At 37.0% G+C, this 14,937-nt stretch overlaps 1 protein-coding gene across 10 annotated transcripts in view; it reads left to right on the top strand.

Moving 5' to 3' along the window:
• Positions 1–14,937, top strand: part of EPC1 (enhancer of polycomb homolog 1) — a 103,879-nt gene that overhangs the window by 71,848 nt on the left and 17,094 nt on the right. For 7 of the 10 annotated variants that reach the window (XR_004990694.2, XR_004990693.2, XM_036453800.2 and 4 more), the window contains exons 3-9: positions 10,049–10,194; positions 10,610–10,816; positions 11,187–11,335; positions 12,388–12,547; positions 13,519–13,695; positions 13,777–13,866; positions 13,948–14,096. Coding sequence is in view for 8 of the 10 variants with exons in the window: in XM_036453800.2 (XP_036309693.1) it covers positions 10,049–10,194; positions 10,610–10,816; positions 11,187–11,335; positions 12,388–12,547; positions 13,519–13,695; positions 13,777–13,866; positions 13,948–14,096 (1,078 nt within the window). In the remaining 2 variants the exon portion in view is untranslated. The remainder of the gene's footprint in view (positions 1–10,048; positions 10,195–10,609; positions 10,817–11,186; positions 11,336–12,387; positions 12,548–13,518; positions 13,696–13,776; positions 13,867–13,947; positions 14,097–14,937) is intronic. The other 3 variants (XM_036453791.2, XM_036453782.2, XM_036453817.1) reach the window with 3 other exon arrangements.

The raw sequence follows: 14,937 nt of genomic DNA, 5'->3' as shown, positions 1-14,937 counted from the left end.
TGGGAAATCTCTGCTCTATTCTTGTCTTCAACTGGCTTAGGAAAGAGTTCTTAATTAACTCTTTTATCCTAGTCAGAGCTTTAAAGCAAAAACCCATATAAAAATCATTATTCCCTTCTTTAGTTCCATCCCATAGGTACCTTCTAATCTATTTCACTTGAGTACTGCTCAACATTTCTTGATCCAAAGAGTATTAAAATGTTGTTTCTCTTTTGATTGGTGACCTACAAAACTTCCAGATTACACAGTTAGGTCTTCTCCTTTCCTATTTATATTGGAAGAAAGGACAAAACAGTTCTGACCGGAAGACAGAAACAATTTTCTCTCTCTTTTCCCATGCACTTGGGTTTCAAAGCTCTGCTGTTAATCCTCAAAGGAAACATTTTCTGAAAGGTCTTGATATATAGTTTTGTGTGTGTGTGTGTGTGTGTGTGTGTGTAGATATAGACATATGCATTTCTAGTTCCACTAGAAGAGCCAAGAACCAAAAATATTCAGTAGCAATGGGCACACCCAGCACCTATTCTTTAATCTCTTCCCTACTAATTGGACCCAAGAATCTATGGAGAAGTGGCTGATTTCAGTGACTGGGGCAAGGTAGGCACAAGATGAACCTGAGATTAAGTATACAGTGGTTTCCACTAGCTAATTCTGGGACAATTTAAATGGAAAATTTTAAGTACAGCAATGAATTTTGATTGAAAAACTAGGAATTCATGAGGTCAATGTGATGATAAATAGATGGGTGGTGGATAAGAGTACCTCTCAGGCTTTTACTGTGGAGTGCCAAGAACTGAATAATACATGTGAAGAAAGTGCTGGAGTTGGGAAATTATTTTCACAATTAACATGATCAAGATTATATTACACAAGTCATCGATATGTGCTCAATATAAGAGAAAATTTTGAGGTGCAGGATATTTACATGGTCATAAGCTCTCAAACTACTTATTAGGTATAAGGATGGAAAAAATACAGTGGAATAATCAGGCAGTTTCTTGATTGTGATCAAAATTACCATCACTCACAAAAGCAGATGAGCATTGTGTGCCTTCAGATGTATTCTGAGGAATACTAAAAATTAAGTATGGCAATATGCCAGCCAACAGTACATAATCTAATGGGGGTGGGGGGAATCAGTCAAGGTGAGAAATGTGATGATAATCGTATCTAATAAAAGAGTAATATGCAAGTTGACCATACCTCCACTACACACACAAGCCATGCCCACCAGACAGTTAGGAGCGAGTATGCAAATTAACCCAACCAAGATGGTTGTGGCCACGGAGAGAGCAGGAGGCTTGGGTTTCCTCAGCAATGGAGGAAGCCAAGCTTTCCACCTCCCTTGCCTGCCTTGGCCTCCACTTAAGGCTACAAAGTTTCAACTATAGAAGATAGAGAAGTCCCAGATACCAGGGCCTCTGCTTTGGTCACTGGGGGGTGTGAAGGGCCTGCAAACCACCACAAGCCCCTCTAGGCCACCCCATACCCCAAGGGAACCTTACCCTGATCCAGGACACCCTTCAGGGCAAAGCAGCCAGTGCCCACCCATGCTCTAGGCCTCTGTCCTATCTAATAAAAGAGTAATATGCAAATTGATTGTCACTCCAACACACAGTATGGCTGCCACCATGTGGTCAAAGACCCTGCCCCCATGTGGACACAAAGATAGCTGCCACAAGATGGTCAGTAGGCAAGGAAGTTGGGAGGGACCAGGCCTGCAAGAGAGGGCAGTCGGGGGTGATGAGCCCTGCAGGGAAGGGCAATTGGGGGGCACCAGGCCTGCAGAGGAGGGAAGTTGGGAGTGACCAGACCTGCAGGAAAGGACAGTTGTGAGGGACCAGGCCTGAAGGGGAGGGCAGTTAGGGATGACCAGGCCTACAGGGGAAGGCAATTAGGGGCAAACAGGCTGGCAAGGGAGCAGTTAGGCATCAATCAGGCTGTCAGGCAGAAGTGGTTAGGGGACATCAGGAGGGCAGGCAGGCGAGCAGTTGGGAGCCACAGTCCTGGATTGAGAGAGGGGTGTCCCAGATTGGAGAGGGTGCAGGCTGGGCTGAGGGACACATGCTCCCATACACAAATTTTCTGCACTAGGCCTCTAGTAAATAATAATACCCTGGGAAGAGGGTATTTTTTTTTTCTAAAAAATATCAATGTCTTAAAAGACAAAACATGGAGTGTAAAGTAGAGCAGAGGGAATATAGTCAGTAATATTGTGATAACTGTATGGTGCCAAGTGGGTACTAGATTTATTGGGGGCAATCACTATAATTTATATAATTGTCTAATTACTGTGCTATACAAATAAAACTAAAATAATAATGAATGTCAACTATAATTGAAAATTAAAATTTTTAAAAAGACAAAAGCTGTGGAATTGTTCAGATTTAAGTTGGCTACAGTGACAACAGTGAAGCTAATACCTAATCCGAGGCTGATTCTGTGCTGGAGGGAATAAATGTTATAAATTTTTGGATAGATGACAAATTGGAGTATAGGCAGGACTTTAAATTGTATGAGTACATGAAGTTGATGACTGGACTGGACTGTGAAATATACTATGAAGTATATGGCAGTAAAGAACCATGTATATTACTCTGATGGCTCAAAAAATTGTGTGAGTGTAGAGAGAGCACACACATACAAATGATAAAACACAGAGTAAAATTTCAACATTGATTGAATTTGGGTAAAAGATTTGTAGGCGCTTATACTATTTTTATTTTGCAGCTTTTATAAGTTTAAACTTGCTTATATTTTTATTGCCTCTTTGAATAGATGTATCCTATCTTTATACCATCATTTTGAAAAATTATGTATTTTCTCCTTCCCTTTGCCTGCCTAAACTTCCCACTACAATATACATTCTTTCTCCATTATTACACTGATACTACTTTCTGGCAGATAAACTCAATAGCATGAACCACAGAACTTTATATACAAAGGATTTCATATCTGGGATTTGAGAACTTTTAACTGTGGGATTCTCCACTTATTATCTCCCAAATACATCCTGGAAGTGACTTCCAAGTTTTGTCTCTTAGAAATACTATAAAGAAGTTGAAAGAATTTTCTGTTCTGGCTAGTCTGTGATAGTTTTCTCTTCTTCAAATATAAGGCAAAGATGTCAAATACCTACCATTTCATAATAAAGATCACTATTATGAAAATCTTTTCTGTTGCTCAGACCTTCTTCAAGGAGTTTTGCAAGTAGGTATTAACTGATCATGGGAAGTTAGTATTTGAGTTGAAATCTTGAATAGTTTGCCTTCTTTTCAGTCAGGGATTATATTCTGTTCCTAATCTACATTTTGTGCCATTTCATTTCACTATTTTCTTTTTATATTTTAAAAATACTACTTGGAGTGCTAGCTGGTTTGGCTTAATGGATAAAGCGTCAGCCTGTTGACTGAAGGGTCCCAGATTCAATTCTGGCAAAGAGCATATACCTGAGTTATGGGCTCAGTCCCCAGTAGGGGGCTTACAGTAGGCAATCGATCAATGATTCTCTCCCTCTTCCTTCTTCTCTAAAATCAATTTTATATATATATATTTAATACTACTTGGAGTTATAGAGATACTCTCCCATACACATTTAGTCTGAACCACAAAATGGCATTTGTTACATAGACATTCATATACATTTGATTTCTATCATTGGACTCTTAAGCCTGAGGGCAAGTACCATGGTTTGTGTCACTCTATTTTAAAATAATTTATATATAGCCAAAACTGGTTTAGCTCAGTGGATAGAGCGTCGGCCTGTGGACTGAGAGGTCCCGGATTTGATTCCGGTCAAGGGCATGTGCATTGGTTGCAGGCACATACCCGGTAGGGGGTGTGCAGGAGGCAGCTGGTCGATGATTCTCTCTCATCTACATTTCTAGCTCTCTGTCCCTCTCCCTTCCTCTCTGTAAAAATTCAATAAAATATATTTAAAATTTTTTAAAAAATAATTTATATATAAACACACACACACACACACACACACACACACACGGGGGGGAGGGGCTTCCTTTTGCTAGCTTCATTGTCTAGCATTTTTCCCTCTGTACATTATATTTTGTTTAACCATACACATATCTGTGTTTGTCCTTATCCAATACCTTTTAAAGGAATCAGTTTCTACAGTATGGTTCCAATTGTTTAATAATTATTGGCTAGCTTGATCTCTATTTTAATTGGTAGAACTTAATTAGAAAAGACAACCTATTTGCCTGATTCTCTTTATACCCTGTTTTCTATTTTGAACACACTCAATAACATGGCCCCGAAAATTAGAAGACAGTCCTATTTCTGAGATCATGATAAATTATACTAGAGGCCTGTTGCATGAAGATTCGTGCAATAGGCCTTCCTTCCCCTGGCTGCTGGAACCAGTTTTCCTCCGGCACCCGGGACCCAGGTTTTGCTCTGGCTGCTGCCTTCTGTTTTAGCTCCAGCTGGAGTTCTGCTTCAGTAGCTCCCTGCACCTCCCCCTCATCCCCTCATAGCAGGCATCCTGCCCTGCCCAGCTGCTCTGCACCTGCATGCTTGGTGCCCAGAGCAGCTGGGGGGCAGGGCCACTGCCATCTTTGTTGCGCTAATTTGCATACTCACTTCTGATTGGCTGGTATGTGTTGTGAAGTGATAGTCGATTTGCTTTTTTTTTTTTTATTAGCTGTAGTTGAGCTGTCATAATTGCAGTCTTGGCTGGAGCTAAATTATACTGTAATCGTTGCCTGTGAATTTATTTTGGTCAAATGAAATCCTAAAGTGAATTTTTTCATTTTAGATTTTCTCTAGAGTTTTAATATTTTATACCTGAATAAGAATTTGCTCTTCATATTTTAAGATCTTAGATTTATTTGTACAAACTAAAAGAATAGCTTCTTACAAAGGCAGTAGCAATTTGACTCTCACATACTTGTTAATTTTACTGGGAAACGAGCTGATATCCCTAGGATAGAAATTTTCCTTTCCAGTTTTAATTCTGTTTCAAGATATCTTGGACATGACTTGTCATTGATGATGTAATGTATGCCAGAAGTATATCAGATATATTTTGATAATGCAAAAGAATGTTGGTATTAGGTGAGTTTGTTTAGTTTTTACAATTAATTAAGCTTTGTTAATGTGATTTGATCTAAGTAAAAATAAATTTTATATTGGAGGATGCAGAAGTAATGTGTAAATGAGACCCTAAAAATATGCCCTTATGAAGGCAGAACATTGCTAGATGGTCCCAGTTTGGTTTTCTGGATTATTTAGATCACTACTCTTTAATGGAATTTTTAATAATGAGGGAAATGTTCTATAATCTTTACCATCTGGTACATCACTAGGCACATGTTGCTATTGTGGCTTGAAATGTGGCTAATGTGTCCGAGATACTGAATTTTAATTTAGTTCATTGAAATCCAATTAGTCACATGTGGAAAAACCAAATATGGATTATTTTTGTTAGAAACAAGAAAAAGAAGTGATTTTAATCCAGCAGTCAACGTTTTAATCCACTTTGAGATCTCTAAAAGCTGTTTTCATAGCAGTAACAGACAGAATTAGATCAGAGAAAATAATTGGAGGACCTATAGTTGCAAGAAATAAGAGTGCAATGAGAACCAAGGTGCTGGCATAGGTGAGCATCTGTACTTTCTGCCTCCCACAACCACATCAGATTACAACTAAAATACAGAACAACTATCATCCAGAACCACTGGAAAGCTGGCTTCTTAGAAGTACTACAACTAGAAAAGTAAAAAAGAAAGCACACTGAGATGATAGGAGGTGCAGAGATATGGAATCGGCTGGTCAGACACCTGGGTGTGCCACTTTTTTAATCAGGAGGGAGATAGCCTCTGCGGAAGCCACCTAGAGGAGCAAAGGGTCCAAGCCCCATACCAGACCCCCAGCCCAGGGTTCCAGAGCTGGGGAGAAAAGTTCCTATGGGCAGTAAGAACTACTGACTATAAAAACCAGTGCAGATTGGGCAGAGTGACACACAGGCTGCTGGAGACCCAGTTGCTCTTCTTAAAAGGTAGGCACCATGAACTGAATTTACAAGCTCCCATTTCCTCTGAGCTCAAGTGCTGGGTGAGGCTCTGGGGGACCCAAACACATACAGGGAGAAATTGGACTGTCGGGCATCTGGGCAGGAATTTGGGGGCAGCATTCTTCCAGACAGAGGTGCCCAAATCTGCCATTGTTCCTATGCTGGGACCTCCCTGGTGCAGGGCTAACTGGCAGCCGTTTCTGTTTGCTATGCCCTGGTGATTCCCTGAGACCCTGCCCCACTCAACTTACAAACGCACCAAAGCCATATGCAGCAGCTTTTGCATATGAATGGTCTGTTTTTTCTCAGGCTAAAATTGTCTAACAAGCTGCAGTTGATTCAGGGAGCCACAAACCTATCAATAAAAGGCCCAAGGCCAGGCACCAGCACCAGCTTGCCTTGTTTCACAGTTGGACCTCATTTGGGCATCTCCAAATGCAATACAAAGAGGAATCTGCAAATATCGCTATAGCTCCTGCTGGATGGCCCCAGGCAGTGGCTGATTTTGCACCTCCCTGCAGATCCAAGAGCCAATGTACCCAGTGGTCAGTATGAGACCATACCAGATTACAATTCTTCAAATCCATAAGTGGCACACTCAAGGAGTAGACTCAGTGAGCACCAAGTGAGCACCAAAGCCCCACTGAAGCAAGTCCTCCATAAGGGTGTCTGCTGCAAGTCTTCCATAAGCTCTCCTACTATAGTTGCAGCTGGTCCCCTTAGCCAATTGGCCTGGAGGTTAATTCATCCTAGAGACATCAATAGCAATCAAGTCTCAACTACAACAAAACTGTACACACAGCCCACAAAGGGTTGCACCAAGGTTGTCCACCTCAGTTATTGGGGAGCCTGAGCCACTGAGCCCTATAGGACACCTACCACACAAGGCCATTCTATCAACTTGAGGAGACTTAGCATTTAACCAATACATAGAAACAAAATAGGCAAACAGCCAAAATGTGGAGGCAAAGAAACATGTCACAAATGAAAGAAATGGAAGAAAGCAAACTACTGGATATAGAATTCAAAACCATAGTTACAATGTTACTCAAGAATCTTCTAGAAACCTCTGAGGAACTTAGTGAGACTTTCAAGGATCTTAGTGAGAATGCCAAGAAAATGGAAAAGGACCAGTCAGAAATTAAGCATACACTGACTGAAATAAAGAATAATATACAGGGATTCTACAGTAGACTAGAGGATTCTGAGAATCAAATCAATGATTTGAAATATGAGGAAGGAAAAAATGCCCAATCAAAAGAGCAAAAAGAAAAAAGAATCCAAATATATGAAGATAGTGTAAGCAGCCTCTGGGACAACTTCAAGCATACCAGCATCTGAATTATAGGGGTGCCAGAAGAAGAGAGAGAACAAGATACTGAAAACCTATTTGAAGAAATAATGACAGAAAACTTTTCCTACCTGGTGAAAGAAATAGACTTACAAGTCCTTGAAGCACAGAGAACCCCAAACAAGAGGAATCCAAAGAGGACCACACCAAGACACATCATAATTAAAATGCCAGGAGCAAAATACAAAGAGAGAATCTTTTTTTTTTAATTATATCCTATTGATTTTTTACAGAGAGGAAGGGAGAAGGATAGAGAGTTAAAAACATCGATCATCTGCCTCCTGCACACTCCCTATTGGGTATGTGCCTGCAACCGAGGTATCAATACATGCCCTTGATTAGAATCGAACCTGGGTCCCTTGAGTCTGCAGGCAGACGCTCTAGCCACTGAGCCAAACTGGTTAGAGGCCAAAGAGAGAATCTTAAAAGCAGCAAGAGAAAAACAGTTAGTTACATACAAGGAATGACCCATACAACCGTCAGCTGATTTCTCAACAGAAACTATTATGCAGGCCAGAAGGGAGTGGCAAGAAATATTCAAAGTGATGAATAGCAAGAACCTACAACCAAGATTACTCTACCCAGCAAAGCTATCATTTAGAATTAAAAGTCAGATAAAGAGCTTCACAGACAAGAAAAAGCTAAAGGGGTTCATCACAACCAGTAGTATTATATGAAATGCTGAAGGGTATTCTTTAAGAAAAGGAAGAAGAAAGATGTAAAGATAAAAATATGAATAACAAAGTGAGAAAAAATACATATCATCAATTGAATCTAAAAATCAAATGAATAAAAAATATGATGAACAGAATAAACTGGTGAATGGAATAGAATTAGGCATGGAAATGGAACAGACTGATGATTCTCAGAGGGAAGGGGGCATGGAGGGTGCAGGAAGAGATTAGCAAAGATCTTAGAATTATGCATTACCTATACACAGACAATAGGGTGGCGAGGGTCTGGGGTGGGGTGAGAACCAGGTAGAGAGGATCTACAAGGGGATAAGAAAGGGCCATCTGTAATCTCAACAATAAAGATTAATAAACAACAACAACAAAAAAGAAGTGAGTGCAAAGATTTTAACAGATTTTTATGAATGAGTGTTAATATTTAATTAGGAAATTGGGAATGTCATAGAAGTGTGATATAGGTCAGTATAGAAAATGAAACAAAATAGCATATTCAATTATTTTTTATTTTATTATAGTTGACTTTCAGTATTTTATATTAGTTTCAGGTGTACAGTATAATGGTTAGAATTTACACAAATTACACAGCAATCCCACAATACCATACATACATAGGTAGATATTACAATACAGGGGATAGCAAAGGTAGGTTTACAGTTTGTACGGGTAAACATACAATAATTAATACAAGAGTAAACTCTTGTTTCAGGTCTTCACAGCTGTAAGCCTACTTTTGCCCCACTTTGTATTATTGACTATATTCCCTATGCTATACTTGACAAGAGTTGATGTCAAGTTGAGTTTTGAAAAGAATAAATAATCATTTGCTAGGTGAGCAGGTAAGAAATAGTTAATGTAAAGGCCTGAAGACATGAAATAACTTTCTGTATAAAATACGAATTTTTATATTGCTAGGTCATAAAGTCCAGATAAGACTGGACAGAGTAGATCAAGAAGGGCCTTATATATGTAATTGTAAGAATTTGGATTCTGTCGAAGCCGGTTTGGCTCAGTGGTAGAGCGTCGGTCTGCAGACTGAAAGGTCCCAGGTTCAATTCCGGTCAGGGGCATGTACATTGGTTGCGGGCACATCCCCAGTGGTGGGGGTGCAGGAGGCGGCTGGTTGATGTTTCTCTCTCATCGATGTTTCTAGCGCTCTCTCTCTCTCCCTTCCTCTCTGTAAAAAATCAATAAAATATATTTTTTTAAAAAAATTTTGGATTCTAAGGTGATGGGAAGTTAGTAAGAGGAATTGAGCAAGGTAAATCTGTGAGAAATTATAATATCAAGCTACTTAATATTTTAGTTACATTATGGCCAACCTTGCCTCATTTTGATAAGTACCGTAATTAAATGGCATTTGATAATATAGAGTGGGTGTTCTTGCCTCCTTTTACAAATCTTGACAAATACAAGAAACACCTCACATTTCTAGCACTATGACAGTGTCATGAGGGAACAAACCTCCTTAGCCAGGAATTCACTCACTGAGTGAAAACTATTACTTGTTGGCAGTGGCTTCTCATACTTCAGCTTTAAATACCACACCCTAAACTTTTGGTAAAGAAGTTAAATAATTTATAAATTAGAAACAATCTTATTTAAAGATATCTTTTTATGTTATGTCAAACCATATGAAATCATTGCTATTTTGTCAAATTTTATGAGCTATAAAACTTTCATATAGTCTAACCAATACATTTAACCTATATTTTTACTAATGGGTTCCTAGTTTATTTGCTCTTGAGGATGGAGTTATATCTATTGTCTTTTATAATATGTATTAACAGTAAGGTAATTTCCTTTCTTAAACTTTAAGTGTAGGAAACATCTATAAGATTGAGTGTCTGAAAACAAAATTCAAAGAAAATCTTATTTCTTTAGCAAGTATAGGTCTTGTTTTTGTCTAGTCAACTATGAGAGGGTTTGTTAAGTGAAGTCACACAGTAAATGATTGCTTATGGCTTCTTCTGTCAGCTTTTAGTTTGGATGCTGAACAGCCTGACTATGATCTGGATTCTGAAGATGAAGTATTTGTGAATAAACTAAAAAAGAAAATGGACATCTGCCCATTGCAGTTTGAGGAGATGATTGACCGTCTAGAAAAAGGGAGTGGTCAGCAGGTACAACTTCCTTAAATATATGATAAGTGTGTGTGTGTCTACATTTATTATATTATATATGGTAATGGTATAATGTTGGGGAGAGCTAAGTGAGCAGGCTCTGGAGTTAGTAAGCATAAAGTCATATCCTATCTCTGCCTATTATAACCTGTATAGTTTTGAGCAGTATGTTTATATTTCTCTGTGCCTCAATGTTCTTATCTGTAAAATAAATGTGATAAATATCATAGGATTGTTGTAAAAATGAAATAAAATAATGTGTATACAACATCTAGCTCAATGGCTAACATGTAAGGTACTCTGTGTTTGCTGTTGTAAACACTGTTGTTATTTTTGTTGTCATTTAAATTTGAAATTAACTTTGAACCTTGTATATGTATATTATATGAAAATGACATAATAATTTTACATTTAGCCAGTCAGTCTGCAGGAAGCCAAATTACTGCTAAAAGAAGATGATGAATTAATTAGAGAAGTTTATGAATATTGGATTAAAAAGAGAAAAAACTGTCGAGGGCCATCTCTTATCCCATCAGTAAAACAAGAAAAGCGAGATGGTTCTAGCACAAATGATCCTTATGTGGCCTTTAGAAGACGAACTGAAAAAATGCAGACTCGAAAAGTAAGTGAATTTGAGAAATTTTTTACATCTTTTTGATGTAAGAAAAACTATTTATAGTTATGAATGTCTCAGTATCTGGAGGTTGTGTTTTAATTTGTGTTTAAATAGACTTTCTGTGCAATATAATGAAAAATACTAATTTAAAATAATTTGGCCTTAAGGTTCATTATGTAGCTGTTGGTATATTTTAATGTTTATTCGTTTAAAATCATATACAAATTCGATTTCCTGGAGATCCATGCCCTTTTCAATGTTTTAAATTTCTCTTTTAACCTTTCAAATGTATATCTATATATATCAGTAGCTATGTTCAGAATTCGACTAGCTAGAAATGCTTATTGACATTAAATAAGGACCTTTATATTTGCAGAATCGCAAAAACGATGAAGCCTCTTACGAAAAAATGCTTAAGCTGCGTCGAGATCTAAGTCGGGCTGTTACTATACTAGAGATGATAAAAAGAAGAGAAAAGAGTAAAAGGGAGCTATTGCACTTAACACTGGAAATTATGGAAAAGAGGTAAAGTCTATTTTAATAGCAGCAGGAAGTGTATGGTACTATAAGCATTTTGTATACTGAGTTAATTTATTTCCTAAGCAGTTATTTGTAAGTCCATAGATGTCTTCTTTTAATAATAATTAGAGGCTATTTAAATGTGTGCTTTAATATGCTTTGTATAATTTTACATGTGTTCCTCTCTTTATTTTCTTTAAAAGTTATTGTATTCAGTAAAATTAAAATGTGCCAGGTATTTCCATCTTGAAATTTTTTTTTGTCCTTCTGTGAGTATGTGCATGCCTATAAGAGAGAACATTTGTCAGTTTAAACTTTTTGTTTTATTTACTAGAATGTACTGATTTAAAAAGACATAAAGAAGAAAGGATAAGGTCCATAATCCTAATATTCAAATAACCATCCAGCAAAACACACAGTGAAAACTTTAAGCCTTACTCACCTATTTCCTAGTCCCTATCTCCAAAGAAAACTGCTGTTGAATTTCTTGTGATTCACTTTAGAAAAATTAGTTTTATATTTAACACAGGCAATTCAAATTAGCTGAAAGTTCTTCATCTTAGGCATTAACTTTAACATTTCTACCAAATCTTTCACCAAACTACTAAGTTAAAATTTGCATCTTTGTGCCCTGGCTGGGTAGGCTCAGTTAGTTAGAGCATCATCCTGATAGGATAGGATTGTGGATTCGATCCCTGGGCACATACAAGAATCAACCAATGAATGCATAAATAAGTGGAACATCCAATAGATGTTCCTTTCTTTCTTTCTCTCTTAAATCAATAAATAAAAATTTCTTTGAGCTTTTGTTTTTTTACCCACAGTCTTCACATTATGGTGCTAAGATAAAGCTGTAAGCCAAACAGTAAAAGGAAGAAACAAAAGGAATTACATAATCTCCCATGTTAATGAACATTCAGCAAATTAATCAAAGTTTAATTTTACCAAGTCTAATCAATGTTTATAATTATATCAATTAAATCTCAGTTGTTATTAATAGTCAGAAGGGTAAGTACTTTCAGAACAAACTTTTTAAACTTTCTTTTTTATAATTTCAGGTATAATTTGGGTGACTACAATGGAGAGATTATGTCTGAGGTTATGGCACAGAGACAGCCAGTGAAACCTTCTTATGCCATCCCCATCATCCCTATTACTAATAGCAGTCAATTTAAACACCAGGAAGCAGTGGATGTGAAGGAGTTTAAAGTTAATAAGGTGATACAAAGTTTTGTGATTATAGTAGCTGATAATGGAGTGGTATTTTATCATTAGAATCAGAAAAAAATACTATATCCTACTATGAAATATGATGCAGAGCCTGCTTTTGATTCAAGACTGGCCTCCTGATACAACAGTAGAGCTTGCAAATAATAATAAACTTTTCCCAAGAAACCATGATACTTGCTATGATTTTTTTGTCAACAAATACCATTTTTGCCTCTAATCTTTATTTCCTTTTTCTTACACATCCAATTCATGCCTCTCCTAGCCTCTGCTATCCCTGCCATACATATTTCTTACATGCCCTTTGTTCATCAGCTCACGCACTCTTACCTGTGTATTTTATCCTGTTTCCCCTGTTTAATGATTTCATATCTTTATCCTTTAAAACTGCTCAAAATTCACCACTCCCAAATGATTTCATTATTTAGCTAGTAGGAACTCTTTATTACTCTTTATTTTCTTAGCACCTTAGTATTATGGCTTTCTTTTCCACTATGTTAGCAGTAATCTGAAGTCTGCTCTGTGTATATGTAAATTTTTTTGTTATATTTTTCCCTTATTGATTTGTTAATTTTTTAGAATAAAAACTAGATATCTCCCCTCCCCTTTCTTTAATTCTCTTCTAGTATTTTTATAGGAAATTAAGGAAAAGAAACAGAAGCCAGCAGTAAATGCTAATTGCAGTTACAGGGTTTCAGAAGCTTGAGCATTTTTATTCTTTTCCTTACTTTAATTGGAACAAAATACTTCATCAGATTGTGTTTAGGTTGTAGGAACATATTCATGTTTTACAAAGATCAACCAGATTCTAAGACTTGACAATGTAAGGTAACAAAACGTAAGAGTCTTGTATCTTCCTATGATTATGAAAGCCTTCATTATAGTAGTAAAAACTTCTCCAAAACTGCGTGTTTGTTGAACATGGTTTCCTGTTGTTTGATTAACGCATTTCTTTATTGCAGCAAGATAAAGCCGATCTTATCCGACCTAAACGTAAATATGAAAAGAAGCCCAAAGTCTTACCATCATCTGCTGCTGCTGCTCCTCAACAGACAAGTCCTGCTGCACTGCCAGTCTTTAATGCTAAAGATTTAAATCAGTATGATTTCCCCAGCTCAGATGAAGAACCTCTTTCCCAGGTAAATTTAATAATTTTTCTATTAATATAGAGGAGAAATGTAGGAAGTCAATGTTTTTTACTCATTGCATTTTACTTAAAGGTTTTGTCTGGTTCTTCGGAAGCTGAGGAAGAGAATGATCCTGATGGTCCATTTGCTTTCCATAGGAAAGCAGGCTGTCAGTACTATGCTGTAAGTTTCAGGCTTTCTTTTTAAATAGCAAACTATTTACCTTTAACTGACCAAATAAGATAATTTTTTTTTTTTTTTAAGCCTCACTTAGACCAGACTGGCAACTGGCCTTGGACTAGTCCTAAGGACGGAGGATTAGGAGATGTACGATACAGATACTGCTTAACTACCCTCACCGTACCCCAAAGGTGTATTGGATTTGCACGAAGACGGGTTGGGCGCGGTGGAAGGTAAGGTATTTTTGTATTCTAAATATAAAGACATTTTAGAAAGTACGGTAGTTGAATTTAAAATTTCAAGTGCAGGTTAGTGTAGCTCATTTGTTCCCATTTGCTGTTCTTGACTGATATTTTGTTTGAAATGCTTTGCCTTCCTGGTTCTTATATAGCTTTTAATGCATGATACAATTCTGATAAAAGGTACCAGATAAAGGCAAGAGTAAATTATGATTGTATAAATTGTATTAAGTTAAAGAAACTACAGACGTTTCAGGAATTCTAGAAGATAATGAAAAAAAATGATTAAATAGACTAAGAAGTATCATATATAGTGTACTGAGTTGTTTAACTTATCAGTGAAAAGACTCCATGTTCCATGTATGACCTGATCTTGACATCCCAGATAGTCATGATCTAGTTGCTTTTCTTCCTTTGTTTAAACCTGATAGAATTCCTTCATACTCTATGCCTTTGTATGCGAAAATGTATGGAAGGAGGGAAGGAATTGCAGAATGCATAAAAGCAAAAAAAAAAAAAAAAAAAAGCTTTCAAATAAAATGTGAAAAATTTTAAAAGGCAAAATAGATAATAAGGTACTTTCAAGAAGAAGTTTAAGGGTATGATTTATGATAGATTAATGGTTAAGGCCATTTATAAAGTTTACCGTATTTTTCGGACCATAAGATGCACCAGTTTTTAGAGAAGGGAAATGAAGAAAAAAAGATTCTGAAACAAATAGTGTCCTAAAATATTTTATGTGCATTAAAACCCAACATCACAGTCATAAACACATGTAATCAACCCTGTAAAGCACATGTGTCAAACACAAGGCCCGCGGGCCAAATCCGTCCCG

The sequence above is a fragment of the Pipistrellus kuhlii genome, unplaced genomic scaffold, assembly GCF_014108245.1.
Source record: "Pipistrellus kuhlii isolate mPipKuh1 unplaced genomic scaffold, mPipKuh1.p scaffold_m20_p_1, whole genome shotgun sequence".
NCBI classification, from domain to species: domain Eukaryota; kingdom Metazoa; phylum Chordata; class Mammalia; order Chiroptera; family Vespertilionidae; genus Pipistrellus; species Pipistrellus kuhlii.
Note: the sequence above shows the minus strand (reverse complement) of the source record. Positions and strands in the feature narration are given on the sequence as shown.